Source organism: Pseudorca crassidens, chromosome 8 (assembly GCF_039906515.1).
Source record: "Pseudorca crassidens isolate mPseCra1 chromosome 8, mPseCra1.hap1, whole genome shotgun sequence".
In the NCBI taxonomy this organism is placed as follows: domain Eukaryota; kingdom Metazoa; phylum Chordata; class Mammalia; order Artiodactyla; family Delphinidae; genus Pseudorca; species Pseudorca crassidens.
The window spans coordinates 80879527-80906239 of record NC_090303.1 but is presented as its reverse complement, the minus strand read 5'-3'; the positions used below and the strand labels follow the sequence as shown (position 1 = coordinate 80906239).

General features: G+C 32.5%; 1 protein-coding gene across 3 annotated transcripts in view; it reads left to right on the top strand.

The window, feature by feature from the left end:
• Positions 1-26713, top strand: part of POT1 (protection of telomeres 1) — a 79163-nt gene that overhangs the window by 49867 nt on the left and 2583 nt on the right. For all 3 annotated transcript variants that reach the window (XM_067746896.1, XM_067746894.1, XM_067746897.1), the window contains 10 exons: positions 1120-1275; positions 5910-6079; positions 7419-7507; positions 11897-11953; positions 13791-13947; positions 15701-15906; positions 19034-19169; positions 22718-22806; positions 24613-24704; positions 26259-26364. In XM_067746896.1, the coding sequence (XP_067602997.1) occupies positions 1120-1275; positions 5910-6079; positions 7419-7507; positions 11897-11953; positions 13791-13947; positions 15701-15906; positions 19034-19169; positions 22718-22806; positions 24613-24704; positions 26259-26364 (1258 nt within the window). The remainder of the gene's footprint in view (positions 1-1119; positions 1276-5909; positions 6080-7418; positions 7508-11896; positions 11954-13790; positions 13948-15700; positions 15907-19033; positions 19170-22717; positions 22807-24612; positions 24705-26258; positions 26365-26713) is intronic.

The following is a 26713-nucleotide window of genomic DNA, read 5'->3' as shown; positions in this document are numbered from 1 at the left end:
AACCTATAAAGGAAAATAACCTGAAAAAGATATATGTGTGTGTGTCTATGTGTGTGTATAACTGAATCACTTTGCTGTACACCTGAAACTAACACAACATTGTAAATCAACTATACTTCAATTAAAAAAAATAACAGTTAAAAAGAAAAGGAAATGTGGTGTTTTCTATTTAAGTAGACTGTTCACTCTTACCAGCCAAACTTCTGACATGCAGAGGCATTCTCACCTCTCTCCAAATGTCTTTTGTCCAGCCCTTCTATAGCATAGCATAGCCTCAAGCTCATCTCTTCCAACCCTAGCACAGCACAGGCTAGCTCAGGTCTTAAGGATGGGATAGTGCATACTCGTCCTGGGCCCCTGTTCCCATCCTTACCTCAAGGTGACTTAAATAGCAATCCAACCTACCTTTCCCTTTCCATCACCCATGATTGTAATTCACTTGTGTTCATAACATCTAACATAAACAAAATATTCATATCTGTGCTTTCAAAGGCCTTTTCCAAATCAGAACAAAGTGGAAAAATGGGCAGAGGTCAGATTAGTTCCCTAAAAGCTAGGAATTTATACTTAAGAAAATTAGCAGAGATACTTGTAAAGGTTTATATACAAGATGGTAATTACTAAATTATTTAAAATAACAAAAATTTTGAAACAAATGGCCAAAAAAGGGATTGGTTTAATAAATTTGTTTGCATCTATAATGTAATGTGAAGCCATTGAAAATCCTATTTTAGAAGAATATTTAAATTGCCTGAAAAACTGCCCAGCAATAAATTAAGAAATGAAAAGCAGAATAGAATGCCAGTTTGGTAAAAAGAAAAATAGACATATATATTATAACTACATAGAAGAAAAAAAAGATAAGTAAATTCAACAATATGTTAATAGTTTTTCCAAGCTCATAGCTGTTTGAATTTTTTTCCTTACATTTTATTCATTACCTATACATATGTAGTCCTTTTACAATCAGGAAAGAATATACATCATATTCAAAGTTTAACAGATATTTGGGGGAATATATTTAATTACTTTTAAGCTATGTTACCAGCAAATAAAACTCTTCTAGCCTCCACAATTTTACAAAAAGATCATTAAACTTTTGTTCTACTTCTTATGCAGGTATGGGATGGCACCAGGACCCCATTCCCATCTTGGAGAGTCTTAATACAAGACCTTGTTCTTGAAGGTGATTTAAGTCACATCCACCGGGTGCAGAATCTGACAATAGACATTTTAGTCTATGACAACCATGTTCAAGTGGCCAAATCTTTAAAGGTGATGTTGTATAGCAAGCATGTTTTGCTCTTTTGTATTTTTATAAATTTTAGGGTAAATCACATGTTAGATGATATTTGAGGTCTAGAAATTAACTCCAGATTAATTTTTTTCTTTAATTTGTAAAATGTGTATTTAAATTATTAGACGATATATTAAATTATAATGGCTTGAACAGCTTTTTTAAAGTTAAAGAATGTTTCCTGAACATCTTAAAGCTGTGCCCAATTTTACTATGGAGAGAAAAATTTTTTTCTGCCATAAAATTTGCTTTAAAATAACAAAGGATGTATAAAATATTTGTAAACTTAAATGATAAGCTCTTTTACTTGGTTTGATAAAATCCAGTCTTCAACTTTTTAATCCACCTCTAAAATATATTGATAAATTGTCTGTGTATACCATACAGTTTATTAGAATTTGCTCACTGTTTTTGAGATGCAGTTTTCTAGGTAAAATAACGCTGCTTAGTTTTGGCACTTCTTGCTTATTAGTAACATTTTAAGGAATATTTTTCTTCATTTTACCATGCCATTTATTTGCAAGTAATCTTTCTTGCAAAGAATGCTGTCATTGATAATAATGATAATAATAGTAACATTTGTTAAAGCACTTCATATGTATTTAGCACTGTCTTGTGCTGTAGGTACTATCATCATTTCTGTTTTACAAATGAGAAAACTGAGGCACTCAGAGGCCCAAGATTTCGCACTTACTTGCGTGAAGCCTGTATTTGAATGTATGTCTGTTTCCAGAGCTAATCTTCTTAAGCAGTATAAAGAAATGAATTTCTTTATTGCAAATAGCTTCCATCCTACATTTAGGGAGGTATATAACCTACTTATGGGAAGAAAATAGGGAAAGTGAATTGTAATTTTTTTAAATCTGAATTTTAGTGCCTGGTTTCTTTTTTGCAAATAAATGTTCTTGGAGAAGGAACTATTTCCACTTTTACACTGTGTTACAAAGAAGCCCACCCAACTCAATAAATTAGGTTAAAGTCCAGGTCAAGGAAGGTGATAACTACTCTTTTGTCCTTTATGAGTGTGTTCATACCTTTCATATCAGAAAATTGACTGTTGAAAATATATTTTTGATGCTTTTCCTTGATTTTATCTGCATTGATTAGCTTATTTCAAAAATAAATGTAATGATAAAGCCAATTCTAAAGTCTTTTTAAAATACAGATATAGTTCTTTTACGAATGAAAAAGATGTACATTTTAGATTCGACTTTCACTGTTTTAATTCCCTTCTCTTTCCCTATGCTGTTTCTATAGGTCTTTTGTTCCTCTCTCTTGTCCTGATTTCCTTGTCCCAAGTCCTGGACAGCACCTGCCACAGTGCTTTCCATGTAGTAAGGGTTAAGTAAATAATATCTGCTGGTGAATGCATGAATCAATGAGTGCTGTGAATTTTTTTCAGATTTTTTTCATCTCCTTTGTCTGCTTTATCTCACCCACTAGAGGGTGCTATGAGCATACATAATTAAGAAAATGTAGGGCAATTAATTTTTCTCTAAAGATATCATGACATTTATCTACAATGTAATAGAAAAATGAAAAGGATTTTCTCTATGTGTAAGTAGTATAATTGTAGGCTTTTATTTAATGTACCTTGACATCACATTTTATTTGTTCTGAGGCAACCTCTATACTAACCATTTCATATTTATTTAAGAAGTGCCCAGAGTCAAATGATATTGATATCAATTAATTCTTGTCAACACTCGACGATAACTGCTTAAAATTGCATATTTATATTGAAATGCATAGATTACATGTATTTTTGTTGAATAGGAACAGGAAAAAAATGTGATTTTTATTTTATGTAATAAAGAGGACAGTTAAGGCAATTGTAAAGCACAATATAATTGAACTCTATATACGATACATTTTACAGCTAAAGTTGCCCTTAACATTTTTCCTAAACCTTGCTTTTTAAGTAAGTTATCTCCTTCCCTAAACATTTTGCTCACACACACACACACACACACATACTTCAAACCTTTTGTCTACAAACAAAAGCAGTGTATTTTCAATCCCCAGACTTATTCTGACACAATTTAAAAATAATTATAAAACACACGTAGTTCTAATAATGTTTGGCATTCAGTGACCCAAGAACTATATTTTGGTTATTTTCAGACACATACAGGTCATTAAAAATATTAAACCTAAAGGGAAATTTTTGAAAGTTTATAAGGAATATTTAAATTATTTCTAAAGGAATAAACATTTCTTAATAGCCAGTTTGCTTTGCTTTATTTTTACTGTTTCTGTATTAAAAAGGGCTTTTATAACAATTTTTAGAGGTATGTTTTATAATTTTTTTGTTATTACCAATAAGACGATTTGTTTGTTATGTATTTGTCTATTATAACAGAGCATCTGGCACGTTTTATAATATATTTAGCAAGCTTAAAAAAATATACAATGCTGCCTCCAGAAGGAATTTCTGGAAATAACAGTTTGTCATTTTTATAGCCTATATATATAAAATTCTCTCTTGGTCTTTAAAGTATAATTTTGTTTTATTATGAAATACAATAGTAAAGAAGATAGTATAACAAACATCTACGTGCCTATCATCCAAACTTAACATTTCTAAATGTTTTGCACACTTATTTCAGGTACTTTTAATTTTAAGAAATGAAATTTCTACATGTGGAACCTTCTTTGTACCTCTGCTTGTTCTAATTTTTTGCTCCCAAATATCCTCTTTTTATTTATCCTAACATGTACATGTGCACACCCATGTTTATTATGCTTTTATTTTATATACTTTTGTCTGAAAAATGCATATGGTTATGTATCATTCTATAATTTGCTTTTTTCCTTTGACATTATATTTGTAAGATTTATCCGTGTTCATATATGTGTCTGCATTAATACCAGCCTGTCTTAATAATCATACCTTTATTTTTAAATGATATTTCATAGGTTAAGCCCTCACTCCCAGTTCAGTCTTCAAAAGTAACTTGACTGTTCACTTTCAGATCAGTTTTTACAATTCCTTGAAAGGCACTGGAGATTTAGATAGAAACTGCATTGATTTTAAAGAATAATTAATTAGGAAATTATAATGTTGAAACTTTTCATTTATGATTATGGTATCTTTCGCCTTGTGTCTGGCCTTCTTTAAGTCCTTTGTAGATTATATACATTTACTGCACTAATATATTATGTATATTAAAAAGAATTACAGAGTAATAAATGTTCAAAAAGAATGACATAAAAGTAAATAGAAATAGACATATTTCCTTCCATCATCTTACTTTGGAGAACATGAGGAAAATCAGTTTTGTCATCGTGTGTGTGTGTGTGTGTGTGTGTGTGTGTGTGTTTTCCTTCTCTGACTCTATTTACCCTGCTCCCCTGCTGTTCTGTCAGTGGAAGAAGTCAGAGAAGAAAAGACTAAGTGCCTTACCTCCTTATAAAACCCAGGATTGGATGGGAAAAAGATCCTTGAGGATGAAGGAGTAGCTCTGGGAGTGTGGATTTTTTCCCCTTATTTTTTCCCCCCATTTCTCTCCTCCATCACATCCAGAGGGTGATGAGGAGAAATACAATGAACTGAAACAGCAGTAAGCAGGGGGGGGAGGTTGGTTTACTACCTTCTCTTTCTTTATTTTCCCCCATGTATAGCCTTTCTGTTACACAGAATCTCACCACTGTTAATCTTGACCTTGTAGGAAAAAAAGAATGGTAGTCCCACAGTCATCAGCAGTCAGGAGTGCTGCTTTATACAAATGAATTAAATTTCCTAGTTGGTAACTAACTCCTTTTGTTTATAACTCTTTCTTCATAAAAATGTGATTTAGGTAATACAGCTTCTTCCTTTGAGTATGTGTTTCTTTAATAAACATTCTGCATCTGTCTCTTTTTAAGTCTTCTACATTAAAAGAATATCAAATACTCCGTAATTAAAGATATTTTTAAGACTAAGTTTAGCAAAACATCTAAAATTATAGGACATTTCGTTCAAAACTATAATTGGTTTAAATCTATATTTGAACTCATAGAAGGTGTTTCACATTATGGTGTACAGAGAAAAGTATTTACAGAAATTTTCTTTCCATAGAACTTGTGGAATAGAGGGGGTTTATTATTTTGGTAGAGTAGCACATTTCAACATACTTTCTAGTATTCTCATAATGAGAGTGTTTTAGTGATCATATTTAATTAAATCTTACCTTAAATTAGTTAAAGTAGGTTATTTTCAGAAACCTTAACCAAATAGGTTCTTAATCAAATAGAGGGCTTGGATTTGATTTAGGTAATAGGTTTCTTAGCTACCATATCTTACCAATGCTAAGACTCAAACTTATTTAACATTTTAATATCTCTAAAATGGAAATATGCCTTTACATTTGAAAAATACATACATATCTATACATGCATATGTATGTATACACACACACACACACACACACACACACACACACACGTTTTGGTTTTGATACAGTGTCCTTGGGGCTGATATTGAGTACACATTAGTAGAACATACCACTTCCCTTTCTGATGAGTCAACATCCCGGGTTATTGGTCTGTGCCCCATGTTAGTTGTTAAATATTGTATCAAAAATTGTTTGATTTTTCTCCATTTTCTAAATAATAAATCATCTGCTTTTAGGTTGGAAGCTTTCTTAGAATTTATAGCCTACATACCAAACTTCAGTCAGTCAATTCAGAGAACCTGGCAACATTTTTAGCCCTAGAGTTTCATCTCCATGGAGGCACCAGTTATGGTCGGGGAATCAGAGTCTTGCCAGAAAGTAACTCTGATGTGGATCAACTGAAAAAGTAAGCATATTATAAACCTATTTAGAAATTGTAAATAAGGTATTAATTAAGCTGGTTTCTAGGATAATATTGTTCTGAGGTGGGAAGGGGGGCTCTAAGAGGTCTCTTGTAATTGATCCTCAGAGCCTTCCTTGCCATTCATTATTCATTTTTTTAAATAGATGAACCAAATGAAACAAATCAAGTGATTGTAGGTTCAAATAGCTACATAGTAGCAGAGCTGGGTTTATAGTCTAGGTTTTCCAATAGTTACTTATGCTCTTACCTCTACTCTTTGCACTCATGTTCTTCTACCATTTGCCACCTTCTCCAGGTACAGAAACAAACAGTGGAAACTGGAGCTTAGCTAAAGTTTGGAAAACTTGATATATATGTCTAGGTCTAGGGTGCCAAACATACTTGATCAATCATGGACAAAATACTGCCTTTTTTTTGTGTGTGTGTGCGGTACGCGGGCCTCTCACTGCCGTGGCCCCTCCCGTCGTGGAGCACAGGCTCTGGACGCACAGGCCCAGCGGCCACAGCCCCACGGGCCCAGCCGCTCTGCGGCATGCGGGATCCTCCCGGACCAGGGCACAAACCCGCGTCCGCATCGGCAGGCGGACTCCCAACCACTGCACCACCAGGGAAGCCCCAATACTGCCTTTTTAAAGTGCGTATAACCGAGAAAATAGGTAATGGAAATATTTCAGGGTATCATATTTTTAAAACTTTTAGGTGTGCCCAGAAAGTGAATAGTACCTTAAATCCTGCTACACTTGCAGTTCCCTTTTCCTTGAAGTACTCCTGTTAATGATGTGTGCAGAAACTCTTCGACCCGTATTCTAGGGAAATAAAAATTCTTCTACATATTTTCAAAGAGTTACAGAAAATATCCTTTTCAGTAAATTGAAATGACATAGCTATTTTCCAGGTTTTAATATATTGAAATCAATATGATTTTATCATCAATGAAATTAGCTATTTTAATAACCTTCTATCAGTTTCCCTACTTTATTTCTCATATTGCAATATATAGCCACATAGTATTTCACTACTTGAGTCTAGAATGAGATTTTTCTGACTTAGAATGTCATCCATTAAATACCCAGCTTATTTGCAGTATTTCATCATCCCACTGTTGTACTTGTTTCTTTCTAGACTTAGGTTTTTAAAATTTGAGGGTCTCTTGGAATCCCCTGATAATCTGTTAAAAAACTATAGTCCTCCTGAAAAATGCATACACACACAGAATTTTTTATACAATTTCATTGAGCTCTTGGTTTCTTTGGGTAGAGCTAAACTGATCATTGTTTGACTTTGTTTTATGCAATTAAAAATTCTATTCTTTCAATTACAGGGTTTTAGAATCTGTAGATTTGCCAGCCAATCAGCGTTTAGAGGGTATATGTCAATCAGAACATGAGGACAGCTTTTCAAATATTTCAAGTAAGGACAGTTTTTTAATTTATTAAACTACAGTTGATTTACAATATTGTGTTAGTTTCAGGTGTACAGTGTCAGATTCTTTTCTGTTACAGGTTATTAACAAGATATTGAATATAGTTCCATGTGCTTTATAGTAAATCCTTGTTGTTCACCTATTTTATATATAGTCGTGTTTATTAATCCCATGCTTCTAATGAGTAAGGATAATTTTTAATGTTGCCAGTTTAGTTTCTGCTAAGTAAAATGACTTTATCAACATAAATTCTCTTTTTTAATATCTTCCTATCTCTATTTTTTTGTTGTTGTTAAATCCGTATTCATTGTAAAGAAACATGCTAAATCTTTATCAGTGTCCTGTGCAAAGGTAAACGTTACTCCTCCCTTACCTGTATAGTTACATTTTCAAATTGCGGTGGTAGGGATTACTTGATTTGTGGTATATGTAGTGTTAATGTGTTTATATATGAATTTATTATAAATCTGTATTTATTTCCTAGTAAACTGTTTTGCTCATCAGTTTCTAAAAGGAACAAAGGTTGTTTTTGCTGCTTTATTTCAAATAGCCCAAGTATTTTTTGATCATACATATCTTAGAGTTCCCAGTTTTATTGAGTTAAGTACCTAATTACAAAATGTTAACAAACAATTGGTTGTGTATTTATATTATTGCCTACCTGAACAGGTGACTATTCAAATCTAAATTTTAAAACACTCAATCTGTAAGATTTTTTTCTTTACCATTTTGTGTCAGTATTTGCTTATACATTCTGACACCATGTTATGTCATGTTTCTATCCCCTATTTTTTTTTTTACAACCTAACTCCTTCCCTACTATGATCTATGAGTATTTACTCTCTTTCTGTATCAGTAATGATAAGCATTAAAATTAACATGTGTGGCTTGATAGGCACTTAGTCAGTGCCTACAGCCATTATTATTTAATCCTAACAGCACTCCTATGAGGTTGATATTCTTCCCTTTTATAGAAAGGAAACTGAGGCTTTGAGTGATGGGAGTCATATAATTTGTCCAGGGTCACTTAGCTATTAACTGATGGCAAAGTCAGTCAGATTCAAATGCAGGCTATTTGATTTTTTTGTACATATTTATTTCTTCATTTTCTCTGCCTTTGAATTATTCATATTTCCTAGCACGCTGGTGATAGCATTTTGGCCTAATCTGTGATTATTTAAGCTGCCATTAGGAGGCCAGTTTACTTCAATTGACAATCATTTGGAGACAGTATTAATTTGTAATTATACTTTTTGAAATCCCTTTTCTCCTTTTAAAAGGTTTTTCTAATCGTTTTTAAATTACAAAAGTAGTACATGTGACAGTATCAAGGTATGTAGCCTTCCCATGCCTTTATGCCCACTCGCTGAGGTAAAGTTAACAGTTTAGTGTGATTTCTTCAACATCAACATGTTTATATGAATATATATACTTCTACATAAACAGATACGAGTTTTCCCTCTGTTTAAAAGTTTTACAAAAATGGGACGATACTAGACTAGCTGCTTTATTTAACAGTGTATCACAGACCTCTTTCTGGCGTAATTCATATAGCTCAAACTCATTTTTTAATAGTTACATTATATTTTATATGAATCTAACATTATTAATTAAGCCATTTTCCATTTGATAGACATTCAGGTTGTTTCCAGTTTCTTACTCTTACAAATACTTCTTTAATAAACACCCTTGAACAATTGTACTTTCATGCTTATTGTTTCTCTAAAATAAACTTCTAAAGGTGGGGTTGAAGGATCAAAGAGTAAGCACATCTGTTATTTTCATAAATGATGCCAGATTATATGCCAAAATGTCATAGGATTCATATGCAAATAACAGTGTGGGAGAATGTCCTTTCCTCACACTCTCAGTGGTATTGGCCGTTGACACTATAAGTAATTTTTTGACAATTTGGTAGGTATAAGGTGATATCTTATTTATTTTTTCTGAGTACATGGAAACTTAAAAATCTTATTACGTATATATTGGCCCTTTTTACTCCTCCTTTGAATTGTCTGCTCTTACCCTATACCTGATTTGCTGTCGGATTCTTTATTTTTTGTCTTATCAGTTTTGTGGGAGATTGTTGTATATATTTTGCAATATTTTCTCTATTTTCTTATTATTTAACTTCATGCAGAATGGCAGATATTAAGTAATCAGATTCTTTGAAATTATACTTCGCTCGCTTAAGGTTCTCTTGCCATGGATTTATTAGTGATGTTGAGGAAGATGGACAAGTAATACATATGTTTGTATATGATGCCACATACAATAAATTATAAAAATATAACATACTATTATATATAATAGAATGTAGTAAGCTAAAGTAGTTGCAAAATATGGATACTTTTTAAAGTGTTAAATTCTTCATTTTGGAAAGCATTATTAAAACTTATTGCTATGGAAATTGAGTTATTTGTAGTGAGGTGGATGGACCTAGAGTCTATCATACAGAGTGAAATAAGTCAGAAAGAGAAAAACAAATACCGTATGCTAACACATATATATGGAATCTAAATTTTAAAAAAAAATGGTTCTGAAGAACCTAGGGGCAGGACAGGAAGAAAGACACAGACGTAGAGAATGGACTTGAGGACACGGGGAGGGGGAAGGGTAAGCTGGGACAAAGTGAGAGTGTGGCATGGACTTATATATACTACCAAATGTAAAATAGACAGCTAGTGGGAAGCAGCCGCATAGCACAGGGAGATCAGCTAGGTGCTTTGTGACCACCTAGAGGGGTGGGATAGGGAGGGTGGGAGGGAGATGCAAGAGGGAAGAGATATGGGGATATATGTATATGTATAGCTGATTCACTTTGTTATAAAGCAGAAAGTAACACACCATTGTAAAGCAACTATACTCCAATAAAGATGTTAAAAAAAAAAAAGACTTATTGCTATGATCACTACTTTTGCTTTTTTTGTTAAAGTAAAATCATATTTTATGGTATTCATCAAGTCATCCTATTAAGTTTGATAAATATATTATTTTATCCACCTATCCCTTTATTCCCTTCAATGTATTTTTTCAACATAAGAAAAATTTTCGAACACACAGAAAAGTTGAAACAATTGTATAGTCAACACTCATATACCCACCATCCGATTCTCTAGTTAACATTATTCTCTTTGCTGTGTCATTTATCTCTTTTTTAATGCATCAATCCAGTTTATTTTTTGATGCATTTCAAAGTAATTTGCAGACATAAGTACATCTCCTAAACACTTCAATGAATGAACATCATTATCTAGAGTTAAATATTTGTTTAGAATTCTCTTTTATTTTTGAGGTAAATTATATTCAATGAAATGGGCAACCTAGATGTATCATTTCATGAGTTTTGGCTAACACATAAACTGCAAAACCTAAGTCCCTCTTAAAATCAAGACCATTACCTTTTTGCAGAAATCTCCCTCGTGCTCTTTCCCAGTCAATCCTCACCCCCATCCCTACCCCAGAAGTCCTGATTTTTTCCACCATAGATTAATTGTGCCTGTTCTAGAACTTCAGATAAATGCAATAACATGTTATGTACTCTTGTACATACTGTTTGTTTTTGAGATTCATCCATGTTGCATATATCAGTGGTTTATTCCTTTTTAATGCTTAGTATTATGGTATGACATAGACATTTTTGAAAATATGAATTTCCAGTTGCAGCACCATTTTTTTTTTAAAGATGGCTTTGGTGTCTTTGTCAAAAATCAAATGAGTATAAATGTGGATTTACTTCTGAGCTTTGTGTTCAGTACTTAGTAGTGTGGTGTGAAGTAAGCATTTTTTTTTCCTCATACTAATTTCCAGTTAGTAAAAAGGGCCAATATATAATTTCCAGTTGTTGCAGAACCATTTTTTGAAAAGCGTTTTGCTTTCCATTTGGATTGCTTTGCTGCCTTTATCAAAAATCAAATGACCATGTAAATGTGGGTGTATTTCTGGACTTTCTATTTAATTCTGATAATATTATTTGTCATTCTTTATGTCAGTACCATATTCTTTTGTTTACTATAGCTTTATAGTAAATCTTGAAGTCATATAGTATAAGTCCTCCAATTTTGTTCTTTTTCAAGATTAGATTCTAGATTCTTTGCCATTTCCACTTAAGTGATAGAATCTGCTTTTCTATAATAAAGCCTATGCAATTTTGATTAGGATTTTATTGAATCTACAGATCTATTGGGAAGAATGTCAGTTCCTAACAATATTGAACCTTCCAATCCATGAACAAATGACATGAATCCATAAACAAATTTCACCATTTGTTTAGATTTTCTTCAGTTTCTCTCAGTAATGTTTTATAGTTTTCAATGCCACATTGAGCTTTTAATGGATTTTAAAACTGCAATTCCTCTTTCTTTTTTTCCTGATAGGCTCTGGATCAGTATCACTATATGAGTTAGAAAGATGTCAACAACTGTCAGCTACAAGTAAGACCATTTTCATTTTTGTATTATGGGCACAAGAGTGAGTATTATGAAGTCTGTCCTTATACTTATCTATCCACGAGGGCAAAAACATATCCGTGTTAATTTTAATCAATTCACACTATGTATTTAGTGGTGTGTCCATAAAGGAGTTCCTTAAAATATGCCCCAAAACTTTAATGTAAGCAATGATAGTTAATCTATCAGATACCCACCTTCTGATACTTCAGCTAAGATTTAAAAAAAAATTAACTATTTCTAAGCACAAGTCTATTAAATAAAATTCTGTAATATACTATTATAAAGATATGAGTTTCTCATTATTGGAGAAAGGACGTATAATTATGAAATGGGCTAGAAGAAAGAAGCTGTGGTATTGTATTAGAATTGGAGGTGTCAGTATGTACTCATGGTTTTAGAGACAGATACAGAAATAGATATATGGGTGTTTGTATATATGTATTCACTCACATATACATTCATACACATGCAGGTGCACGTGTATAAGTATAGGTATGAACATGTGTGCATATGTGCCCGAGCTCTGTTGATGAAAGGGCATAAAAACAAGGACACCCAGTAGCAATGAGTACACCTAGTGCACAGATCTTAGTTTATAAGTAATATCCCCAATCAGGGCTTCTTGGAGAAATAGCAGATTCCAGGGTTGGGACAAGAGAATTATAAGGTGATTCTGGAACATCTTGTTGTGCCAGAAAGTAGAGAATTTCTCAGGTTAATGGTGGCAGATGTCAAATCTCATACAATTTGAGTATCAAAATAAAAATTACTAGTGATGGCATAGAACTGATTGAATAAAGTAGGAATCTATTAGTCCATATGGATAGTAAATAAATGAACAAAACAAATAAATAAATGAGGTTGAATGGAAAACTGTTATTTAAAATAGAATGGCAGCAGATAAATGTAAAGAATAATGAAGTTAGAGAAAAATCACCATTTTTCAATCATGATAGTAATTATTTAGTTGCTAATCGTCAATGGATCTTAAACTAGCAGGATCCTAAATGTTTAATGAAATTGGGATATTTATATTTTATCAAATACTTTCTTATTAGTTATAAAGGGAGAAATAATAAGTTTATAGTGGAGAAACCTGCTGAACACCACCTTAATCATCTGAGCAAAGTTAACATACCCAGGAATGAAAACGCTGATATCATGTGCCTTTTGATGTCATGCAATGAGAAGGCCACAATATCACTTACACAGTAGTATTCCTACCAAAAATGTGTAATTGGTATCTGATCATGGGAAAAACCAGACACACCCAAATAAATGGCCTCTACTCCTCAAATATATTAGCGTCCTGAAAGACAAAGAAGAGCTGAGGAACCATTCTCTACATTGAAGGACTCCAAAGAGACAGGAAAAATAAATGCTACACATGGTTCAGGATTGGGTCCTAGATCTGAAGATAAAATGCTAAATAAGAGCATTATGGGGATAGTTGGAGAAATTTGAATAATGTCTGTTGATTCCGTGATAATCAGTGTTAAGTGTTCTGATGTTGAAAATTACCTTGTAATATGTTAATGAAATTGCTTGTTCTTGTGAAATACATACTGAAGTACTTAGGGAAAAAGGGACAAAATGTATGGAAGTTACTATCACGTATCTGCAAGGTTTATGTATATATGGAGAGATGGAGATAATGACAGTTGGAGATGATGATAAATGTGGCAAAATGTTACCAAAATTGACAATTAATACAACTTAATTGGATTTGATTGTGTATGTTTGTTTCACGGGGATTCATGCCATGAATATACTTATATCCTTGCAGATTTCTCTAACTTAATTCAAAAATTCTTTATAGTACTTACGGATCATCAGTATTTGGAGAAAACCCCACTGTGTGCTATTTTGAAACAAAAAGCTCCTCAACAATATCGTATCCGAGCAAAATTGAGGTCATATAAGCCCAGAAGACTCTTTCAGTCTGTTAAACTTTATTGTCCTAAGTGTCATTCACTGTAAGTATTTTCCATAACAAAACCAAAGTTTTCATTTCATGAAATTTGTGTATATATGTTTTCTTATGTGTCAGTTTAAGTCCTGACAATGAGTAAATTGTGGTTTTAATGTATTGTATTTTGAAAGAATGGTAATCTTTTTAAGAGAAAACACTAATTCTTAGAAAATAAATCCTTTTGATGTTTCTTAGTAATAGTAAATAAAAGTAGTTGCTGTTTTCAGATCTGAAATTCAATTTAGTAGCTCTGATAAATGCAAACAAATAATAACTGTGAAAAGCTGTATAGCACAGGGAACTCAGCTGGGTTCTCTGTGATGGCCTAGTTGGGTGGGATGGGGCCGAGGGGAGGTCAAAGAGGGAGGGGATGTGTGTATGCGTATGGCTGATTCACTTTGCTGTGCAGCAGAAACTAACACAACTTTGTAAAGCAATTATACTCCAATAAAAAAATAAATAAATAAATATAATAATTTAAAAAAAGAAAATATTTGGGGGGGGGCTTTCTCATTTGTCACAAAAAAATCTTGAAAGTAAACCATTGTTAGCTAAAATTCTTAAATAGAAAAGATTTCTGGTTAGTTGAAATTCCTAATTAAGTGTTAAGAGAAAGCCTTGTTGGAAATATTCCTGTCCTGCTTAATAACTACCACACAGTGGACATAATTTGAACTTTTGTTGGTGATTAAGGATTTCTCAGTTCCTCAAAAGCTTTATTCTAAACATCAATTATTTTATAAATAAGTAAATAAATTTATAAGACATTAGAATGAATATGTACTTACTAACTCAAGACATATTCTGAAAATTATTTTTAATCCCTCTTTTATGCAATTTGACTGTCTTCCCTCTATATATGTAACATGAACATGTATATACATCTCCATTATATTTATGTGTGTGTACATTGTGTGTGTGCTGTGTACACTAATGTACATATATTTTCCCCTTCACAATCTAAGTATAATACTGTTTGTGGAGATTTTTGATCATCAGATCTCCTTATACAAAACAGGGGACCATCTTCTACCCATTTTGGCTTGAAATGGTAGTTGGAATTAAAATATAAGTACAGATTTTAGATAGTCTTGAAGTATTATCAAATTATAGTTCGTAAGATCCTGTAAAAATCACATAGCTTTGCCAAACAAAACCACCCTCTATGATAATATTTTTAACAAATAGGGAAATCATCTTAGAAATGTTAAGAGGTTTTACCTAAATTTACACAGCTGATTGGTGACAGAACCAAGACAAGGAAATAGACCTTTTGATTCTAGATTATGCGATTTCTACTGTATCATATTTTACCATATGACTTTTGAAAATTATATTCTAGATTAAAAGGAATCAAATGGAATATTGGTTTGCAAAGTAGGTACCCTATGAAAGTGATATTACTTAAGTGGTAAGTGGATATTTAGCTGGAGTGAAGACGGGGCTCCTGCTGGGAAGTTTAGCATTCCTTACAGAGGAGAACAGTTTGGTGCTAGAAATAATGGTGTCACAAAACCAGGCAAGGAAATTGCCGGTGGTTAATGTAATTATGATATGGATCTAATTAGCCATAAAATGTCATCAAATATCTTTCTATTGAATGAGCCATGTAATCTGCAGAGTGTTATCTCCATGTTTTAAAATAAGTAGCTGGTTCATAAGCATATAAACAATTTTTTTATTGGATAGTTTGTTAAATTTGAATTTCCAAGCTTATACCAATTGTTTTTGTATTATTTCATTGTCAATGATTTTAGGCAAGAAGTTCCACATGAGGGTGATTTGGATATAATTTTGCAAGAGGGTGCAACCAAAACCCCAGATAGCAAACTACAAAATACATCATTATATGATTCAAATATCTGGACCACTAAAGATCAAGGAGAACGAAAAGTAGCTGTTCATTTTGTGAAAAATAATGGTATTCTCCCACTTTCAAATGACTGTCTAATTTTGATAGAAGGTATGATATTTAAGTTGCTGTTCTATTAGAATATAGCTTTTGCTTATGTGTTTCTCTGATTGATTATTGTTAAATATATTTTAGGGGCAACCTGGGACATGTAAAGTCAAAATACTGTTAATTTAAATTTCAAATAATGTAATATATATAGCAACTAGATTCAAATACATACATATACACATATATATGTAAATTTATCTGAATGACATTTTGAAATTACACATTAAACTCAAGTGTTTGCATTTGTCCATCTTGTTGGATTCCTACATGTCATCTTAATGAGACCCAAGGTGACTGCTGAGCTGAATAATAATCAAGAAGCTGCTTGTTACGTATAGTTGCTGTTATCTTGGCCTCTGGATATCACTCTTGTTTCATAAAAATAGAATGAAAGTCATCTATTGATAGTTAAATCAAGTAACGATAACCTGACATATTTTAAGAGAATGAAACTTTGAGTCAAATTTAATTCTGCATTTCTTTTATACTTTTGTCTTATTTTTATCTAATATTTATCTAATAATCCATAATAAAAGGGGACCATCATCTTTAATTTGCATTAGAGAAATCTTTCATTTTGTGAATGAACTGATCTTTCTTACAATGGATTATGATCATTTTTATTCCTGGCATTTTTCTGTTTCTGAAAGTAACACATAATCATTTTAGAAAATAATGTATATATGTGAATACACATGTATATAAACATTGATATTATTTTTATGAACATCATTTGTTTTAATACATTTATAGCATACCAGAAACTAATTAATTTAATCATCACAACAATCCTGTGAAGTTGGTACTATTATAAGCTGTTTTTTATACATGAGAAAACTGAACCACAGAGGAGATAAATGTCTTCCCTAGTAGTGGGTGGTGAAACTGAATTGCTTCCAGTTTTTTACATAGCAACTCTGTGATGAACTTTATCTCCCGCCTGAAGTGTATTTGGGCACAAGGAATTAAGTGAATGTTGCCCAATTACTTTCTAGTAAAGTTATCATAATGTGCACATGCTTTAGCAGCATGTGAGATTATCTGTTCACCTACCCTCCTCCTAATATACTAGCTTTAAAAAATTTGGCCATTTTGATGAGTGAGATGTGACATTTTATTCCATTAGCAGTATTTTAATCTGTACCAGGAGATAGATGTAAAAACAGAAGGACAAAGACACAGACACACATACATATGGAGTAAATCTATTTATATGGCCTAAAAATAAAATAAAGCTGTGATCCCATCAAGCTTTATTAGAACTGTCCTTGTAGGGCCAACTCAGAGGATGTCAAGTATGCCTTCGGCTCCTTCTGTGCTTTGCTGCCTCCCACAGAATTCTGTGCTGAAGCCATATTGGCCTTGACGGTCCAAAGGAAGCTTGAATAAAGAAGTCCCCTTAGTTCCTGATCCTATCTTTAAAATTACCAGTCAACCCTCAAGCTTTCAGTCTCACCTCCTATCGCAGGTCCCATCCCACCCTCTAGCCATATTGAACTGGTGATAATTCCTAAACCTAGTATATTCCTCTGGGCCTCTTTGCCATTCTGTCACTGTTCTGAGAAATTCTGCTCTAATACGTCTTCAGAAGTAAACTCAATAATTCCCTTTATTCAGCAATTCATATAAAATATTTAACAAACACCTACATGCATCAAGCACTTTTCTGATTTATCAGGCAGATTTGAGTGGTTCTTACTGCATGCTGTATGAACTTCTAGTAGAGCACTTCTTATATTATATTTGTCTTTTATCTGTTTGTAGATTTGTTTATTTATTAGAATGTAAATTCCCCAAGGTCAGAATACATGTTCTTTTAATCTATGTATCTTTAGCACCTAGAGTAGTAAACCTGGCATGTAACTGGCTCTCAGTAAATATTTATTGAATATATAAGTACATCCAAAGTAGTAACAGTTTACCTTACAGAGCCTTTTAAAAAAGTCAAATGAAAGTGTTTGTGAAAGCACTTTAAAAGGGTTTCATCAAAATGTAAGCTATTTTTATTTTATCATATTTCTGAGTATTGTAACTCTAAGCATAGGCTAAGATCTAACTATAGGATGACACAGCAAACCTGTGGTTTCCAGCTATCACAGAGCTGAGGGAAGAGGTATGGGAGCTGGGCAAGTTAAAATGCCATGAAACTTGCTGTTCTTATAAGATTTATCCACTTTTTTTGAATAAACACTCCTTGGATTGTTGCAAGCCTTTGGTTAATTTCTAGAGTTCTGAAAAAGTTGAATTTGACAATTTTTGCCAGTTGTTTTTGCTATTATGGAGCAGTGTATTTTTGGACGTCCTTACTCTGCTATGCCAGAAATGCTTCCTCCTCACAATTGAATTTTAACATTACAAATTTTACACAAATTTTAGGAAATACTCAGAAGTATTTTTATAAATCATATTCTCTTTCCCTGGAGAGGAGGAATTATCAATCTAAGTGAAAAATACACCAGAAAAGGTACCGGGGGGTTTGAGTAATCAGAGATAATGCTGCCTTTTAATAATTGTGCACCGTTGAGCATACTCTTTCTTCTCAGCCAACATGATGGTTTTAATACCCACCCTGTTGTAGCATTAGGGTAAGTAAGTGTGATGGTTTCCATAGGAAAAATGAATAAACACTCTACAGGAATTCCTATTACATAAACTGTTTGCATCTATATTTAAATTCAGTGTTAAACTGAAAAGATTTATTTCAAACTCAAGACCAAAGTTGTCTAGACATTAGTAGTATATAGCAAATTTAATAATGGGAATCCTGTCATATTTTTACTCTCAACTTCATTCTTTTTAGATCATTTGAACCAAAGTATTCCTGGCATAAAGAGCAATTTGTATAAATTTTAAAAGTTCATATTTCACAAACCTTATATTTTGCTCAAATCTCAGCATTTTTGCTCAGTGTTTGCTTTAATCAATGAATAGGATCCTAAGCTTACAAATTATTATTTTTAACAATAAATGTATAAGTGCATTAAATCTCTTAAATTCATGGTATGTGTTGTCTTTTTCTGTCAATCCCTTTAGTCCTTTACTGTTGATCATGTGTTACTTAATAAGTACCCCAGTTTGCTTACTTTATTTGTACTACTTGAAGGGTTTATTTGTTCTCTTTTAATAGGAGGTACACTTAATGAAATCTGCAAACTCTCAAACAAGTTTCATAGTGTAATTCCTGTGAGATCTGGCCATGAAGACCTGGAAGTCCTTGACCTTTCAGCACCATTCCTTATACAAGGAAAAATACATCACTATGGGTACGTCTTCAATAATGGAATTTTAAATTTTATTTATTACTTTATTCCACTTGTTGCTATATATTCAGTGGATACTTATTTAGTACCAATTTATAGGTACTAGATTTTTTGGCATATATCTATTCTTTGGATACCATATATATTGAGTGCCTACAGTATGCTAAGTTTAATGCTGTCCCAAAGGCTAATATTCATTTGCTTTCTTTCATAACAATTTAGAGATTAGTTACAGAGAAAGTTCAAAGCTGTATCCTAGTAAAAGTTAAGTGATTGAATTCCAGAATTTTTGTGCCACAAAGTTATAAATGAGTTGCCACTGAGAAACTGGAAGATATCAGAACACATTAGGAGCTACAAACAGATGTCTAGGTTTGGAAGGAGGCAATATAGATAGAATCTCTGTTTCCACTTGATGAAACAAGCACCCTGGAAGTGCTCTGCTTTGAGAAACCTTGGATTATAGAATATTTTCTGCTTTATTGGAAAATACCAAATTGTTTTTCTAATGATTGTAACATTTTATGGTCCAATCAGCAGTGTGTAAAAATTTGTTTACCCCGGGTTAGCTCTTGGTGTTAGTCTAACTTGTAATTTTGTTAGACTGCTGAGCATCAAATAGTATCTATGTTGTTTTTGTTTGCATTTCCTAGGTGACTGGGGAGTTTAAACAAGTCTCATGTTTATTGGCTATTTAGGTTTTCTCTTCTGTGAATTCCATATTCACATTTTTCTATTCAACTACTGGTCTCTGTTTTGGTTCTTGTGTGTGTGTTTAGATGATTGTAAAAATTCTTTCTATATGAGAGATACTAAACATTTGTCAGTTATGTGCATTTCATCAAACTTCTAGTCCTGTACTTTTTAACTCTATGCTTCCTTATGTTTTACAGATTTTTAAAATATTAATATAGTCATATTTGCCAAAATGTTTGACAAGACAAAGTTTTTGCAAAACTTTACTTAGATTTCTGGATCTGATGCTTTTTTAATGGAACAGAAACTAATGCTTCAGTTTCTTACTAGTTACACATCTTTTAAGGATTTCTGTTTCTTCTTGCATCTATTTTATTAATGAAAGTTTTCTAGAGAAGTATTTCATTTATCTTTTAAATTTAAATTTATTGAGATAAAATAATTCATAGTACTTTCTGATGATTTTTAAATCTCCTCTTCATCTGTTCTTGAATCCACTTCATATTATTTGCTCCTTTTTTTCCCTTGGACTTTTTTGCCAAAGCAACTAGCTTTTGTTTTTGTTGATGCTCTCTATTTTTTTTATTATTGTTCTTAACTTTATTTTCTTCCTTTACTTTCTATAGGTTTCCTTGGTATTTCTTTTTTGTAATGTTTTTAATTGAATGTTTACCTCACTTAATTCATTATTTTTAATATGTTTTTAAATATTTGTATTTAAGTCTGTAATATACCTCCTGAGAAAATAGCCATAGCTTTAACCGAAGATTTGATATGTAGTGTTTTTCTTGTCACTTCTCAATGTTTCGCAATTCCTATTATGATTTCTTTGGCCCATGAATTATTTCACTGTGTATTTTAAATTTTTCCACACACTCATTTTAGGTGCTATGTTTTTGTTTGTATTTTAGTTAGATTACTTTTTAACCAAGTAGCGTGTTGCATTTCATAATGATTCTTTGAGATTTGTTTAGTTTTGCTTTATCCTAGCATGTGTTTCTTCATAATTTGTACATATTACATAGATTTTAAAAAGAATGTGTATTCTTTAACAGTTGTGTTTAGTGTTTAATAGTGTTTAGTTATGTCCATTAGACAAGCTTGTTAATCGTATCCAAAACTTATCTTTCCTTTGTAACTTTATCTGTCTAATCACTTCTTAGAGACTGTGCTTAACGTCCTCTGTGATTGTAGGTTTGTGACCTATTATTCTGTCAATGTGTGCTTTATATGTTTTGAGTCCTTTCTGCTTGCTCACTCAGGTTCGGTATTTCATCTTCTGGTGAATTCATTGTACTGTATATCCTTATGTAATGACTTCATCTTTAATCGTGATTTTTTGCTGTAAGGTTTATTTTTTTCTCGTTTTCTTATTACTATATCAGAGTTTTTTTGGTTGGTAATTGCATGGTGTATCTTATTCTCATCCCATTGCTTTTATGTTTCTTTGTTGTTATATTTTAGTAGGTCTCATAAATAAATACTTATCAGTAGGTTTTAGTTGTTTTTTAATAGATGAGTTTAAAATACGTTAACTACTGAAACATTTAGGTTTTATTTCTATACTGTATTTCTTGTTGTTTTCCACTTATCATACTATTATTATTTCTCTTCCCACCCCTTTTTTTGTTATTACTTTATTTTTTTTTCCAGTCTTCTATTGGATTAATTTATAAAAATGTTCTCATTTTTCTCCTTTTTCCTCTTTTATTACTTCAGAAGTAATGAATTCTCTAATTTATGCGTATTACTCTTAATTTTTAATTTGTATACTTGCTTTATCAATGTCTAACGTTTAATATCACAGCCTTTTTTTTTTAAGAAACTAATACTCGTCATTCAATTACCTTTTTCTGTTAAAGAAAAAACTTCTATGTATTTAAAGAATGGAAGGGGATAACATTTAATATAGTTACCCTCTGTTTTCCCCCAGATTGCAAATGAAAAGGAATCTGCATGAACTTTTTTTTTTTTTTTTTTTTTTGCGGTACGCGGGCCTCTCACTGTTGTGGCCTCTCCCGTTGCGGAGCACAGGCTCCGGACGCACAGGCTCAGCGGCCATGGCTCACGGGCCCAGCTGCTCCGCGGCATGTGGGATCTTCCCGGACCGGGGCACGAACCAGTGTCCCCTGCATCGGCAGGCGGACTCTCAACCACTGCGCCACCAGGGAAGCCCTGCATGAACTTTTTGAATGTTGATTTTTATATTTTTATCCAGGCATATTTTCTCATCAACATCTCCTAAACATTATTACATATAGTAAAAACTAAATTGCTTATACTTAAAATGTTTGTAAGTAAAGCAAAATACCTATACTAGATAATATGCAATTTTAGTGTATTATGTAATTTTAGATTGATTTGTATACAAAGGATAACTATAGTACTAGGCATCATAAACTGTGATCCTCTAAATATGTGCTAGTACTGACTTCCTTAGAATAATTTTCTCCTGTTGCTATATTTATAAAATTAAGACCTTGGCTATTCCATATTGTGCACAGAGCCATAAAATGAAAGAGTCCTTAGAGTTTGTCTCTTTAGACTTTTTGTTTTACCAGATAAGGAAATTAGCCAAATTAATTAACAATCTGCACCTGGAACCTCTCTCATTGTCAACTTAGAGTTGTTTATTCTGAACTGTACTACCTTTTTAGATTGCTTCTATTGTAAGAAGCTTATTTTTTTTAGTAATTCTGTTTGTAATATGCACATTACAATACAGGAAGTGCAGTGCTCTTTTGTTTAATAATATACTTTTTAAACTGCATGCTTGAATGACAGAAATGTTATAATAATTAAATGAGTTGTAATAATTACTTATAATAAATCATTTTTTTCTTTTATTAATTTAGATGTAAACAGTGTTCTAGTTTGAGACCAATACAGAATCTGAATTCCCTGGTTGATAAAACATCGTGGATTCCTTCTTCTGTGGCAGAAGGTAAGCTAAGTTTCTGTGTCCTGTCATTGTAACTGTCTTTGTATAACGTGATCTCACTGAGAATATTTCAGTATTTGTGGATATTGTAAAACCAGAGCAAAGGCTGAACTAAAGTTTAATTGTCCTTAAGTATAACCATTCACAGTGGTCATAATAAAAGTATAAATGTTTAAAATAATTGAAAACTTACTTTCAAGCATCTGCCAATGTTTTTCAATTATTACATTTTAATAATTTAGTAATCATAAATACAACTTGTGAATAATCTCTCCAGTTTATAGTATCTTGGGATTGAAAAGAGTTGTAGAGATAGCTATTACAACTTTTTACCCAATACAAGTCTTTAGCTGGAGGAACAAGAATCTTTTTATATCACGTTATTAACTGTGGTCATCCAGCCTTGGCTTAAAACTCTTCAGTGACTGGGGACTCATTACATTGCAAGGTAACATATCTTACTTTTTAGGTGCAGTACTTAACAGTGAGGCAAAATCTGCTTACCTGTAATTTTAACATGGGCCACATTCGGTGTACTAGAATTAAAGTACATCTGTTCCCTCTTCTATAAAGTCAACAAACTGTACATTTGAAGATAATCTGTCAAGTTTTCATTGAGTCTTTATTTCTCCAAGCAGGTACCCTCACTTCCTTTGGTACTTTCCCACATTCCTTACTATTTTATTTCTCCTCTTCAGTAAACATTCCATTTTACTAATGCTCTTCTCAAAGTTTGGTCCTCAAAGCTAGAAATAGAGCTGCAGGTGTTGGCCAATTCAGAATATGAAGAAAACCTTTATTTACCTAAGACTGGATACTGCTCCTACTTGCCTGAAAATTTTATTCTGTAGATATTTATTTGTATACTTGGTTTTGTTTCCTTTCTCTTTTAATCCAGCTATATAATACTGCTAACTCATATTTTGTTTGTGGTCCAGTGAAATTCCAGGTTACTTTTGCATGAGCTTCTTACTATGTGCTTCAGGCTTGGTCTCCTCATCCTGTACTAAATGTAGTTTTTTGTTTGCTTATATGGTCCCTCGGGGTAGGTTTTATGTTCATCCTTCTTGGTTTTAGCTCACAGTTTATGCCTATCGAGAACTTCTGAATCTTAAAAATCAATTCCTCTGTATTAGCAATTTCTCTCATGTCTGTATGCCCTAATTTATTTGTTTTAGTTGCTCCCTTTATTACTGAATATGGATTCCACAAATGGAAGACAATATTCCATTATATAAGCATATTGAATGTCTTCCATTTCCAGACACAAAGTAAGATGTTCATTTTAACCTGTAAATTTTCCTGATTTAGCATCTCTTTAATTTCTTCCTTTTTCCTCATCTTACCAAATTATGAAATCTCAGATTCTCACATCATTCAACCAGATGATATCTCTTAAAAAATAATCGATCCCTATGCTTAAAATACAAAGGAGAGAGACATGTTAAAAAAATCCTAACTATCGAACTGTATGCTTTTCTGAATTGCCTTTCATGAATTGGTTTTTATGTTTTTTATCAAGATCAACTCATTTTAAAGATAATGCTGTATTGATATTTAATTTAAAAAAGATACTATTGCTCATGAGTCATTATCCCTATACAGGTGTAGTGTAATGTTCCAAAATTACCCTTCTAAAATTAGCTTAATATATTGGTATTAAAGAACAGAAAGGGATAAGTTTTTTTAATCTCTTGAGTTATTTTAGTAAACAAGACTAACAGGTATCTAATATCATAAAACAATTTTTTCTTTACTTTGATTAAGGCATAGGAGATTCATATGGTTTCAACTTTTTTCCTTCATTAGTACTGGGTATTGTACCTCTCCAACATGTGTTTGTGATGACATTTACTCTTGACGATGGAACAGGAGTACTGGAAGCTTACCTCATGGATTCTGTAAGTAATAGAGGTAGTGAAGATACTTCTAATTAAAAAATAGTACTTTTTAAAATTTTAATATATTTATTCATGCATACTTTGTTACTGAGGAGATTTAAGGCAACTCTGAAAAATAAATAAAAGACAAGCACATAAATCTTAAATTGTCTATGTATTTATCTCTCTTTTGATTTGACACTGTAAATCTTAATATGTGAATAATGAAAAATTGAGGAAGTTCTATTCCAGGAGCCAAAGGCAGAGGTATGGCCACCCCCTCAGGCATTATCTATTAGCATTTCACTGGGCTTTTTAAGCCTCCACATTTCGTATTAGAGAGAATGAAATTACTCTGTTAGGGAGATAGTTATGTGTGAAGCTAGGTAGCTGTCCACAAGACCACCTTCATTTCTGACAGTACCATGTTTGGAGGTTCCCAAGACCACCCTTACTTCTGGCACCAGTTGAAATTTCAGAGGTCCCCAAGAGCACCCTTAGTTTTGATAATTCGCTAGAAGGACTCACAGAACTTATTGAAAGCTATTATGCTCACTGTTAACAATTTATTACAGCTAAAGGATATAGGTTAAAATCCTCAAGGGAAGAGGTGCATAGGGCAGAGTCCAGGAAAGTTTCTAACATGGAGCCTCCGTTTGTTCTCTTCCCATGGAGTAGTGGACAGTGTTACTTTCCTGGAAATGATATGTAACAGTACACATGAGGTATTGCCAACCAGGGAAGTGCAACTGAGCCTTAGTGTCCAGAGTTTTTTTTGGAGCTTCATCATGTAGTCATGGTTGGCTGCCCATGTGACTGATCTCAATCTTCAGCCCCTCCAGTGGTCAAGTTAAAACCACATGCTCCAAACTCACCACCCTAAATCACAATGTTAGAGTGACCCAGGGTCTCCAGGCAAAAAAGAATACTCCTATGAGGCATGACATTCCAAGGGCTTAGATTACCTCTCAGAAACCGAGGGCAAAGGCCAATGAGGTTAAATTTTTTACTACACACATTGGGAAAAATCTGGGTTAAGGTTGAGGACAGTTTTTCTCCTGCCTAAATAAATTATTTATCCATTTATTAAATAAGTATTTAATGAGCACTTACTGTATGCCAAGTGCTACTCTTTGTGATGGGGATATAGCAATGAGTGAAACAAGCAAACTCCTTTCCCTCCTGGAACTTATAAATAGGAGAGGAGAAAAAAAAAATTAAATAAATATATACTATATATTAAACTCTTTTAAACTTAACACTTAGACATTGTAGGTGCTCAATACATATGCTATCAAGAGAATAGTAAGCCTCACTGTATTCTAATCATTCTTATCATTAAGTCAGAGTGGTTTAACTTGATTTTATATATATGTATCATAGCTGTTTTTAGATTAAAGTAGTAAATCAGATTTTAGAGTTTAGACTAGCACTCTAGTTTATGAATTCTACGATACTGATATGGTGAAATAGTCGAGATTATTTTAATTAGATAATATTCAAATAATTTTGTATTGATTATAGCTTCTGAAGAAGATAAAGATCATTTCCTTGTTTCTTCATATTTTTCTTAAGGAAAAATTTTTCCAGATTCCAGCATCAGAAGTCCTAATCAAAGATGGCCTTCAGCAAATTATGGATATGATCATGGATATGTTTTGTCCTCCAGGATTAAAAATTGGTAGGCAGTAATATTTAACAATCCATTCATTCTTTTCCTTGAAATAATACCTAGCATATGGCTAAGCTATGGACTTTTAGAGGTATTAAAAACTTTGAAATCTGAATCCAAATAAATTACTAAGTGATTGTTTATACTGTATGATCTACCTACTGATGAAGATAGTGGCAGGGATAAAATAGGTATGAATCATAATTCCTGAAATGAAAAAGTTTTTTAAAATAGTTTGAAATATTGATATAACAAGGGGGAGGCAATTTTGATCACAAGCACATTTGATATGATGCTTATGCATACAAACAGTTGAAATTAAACCAACAGGGATGAAATTTTGACAGGAAACATTTCC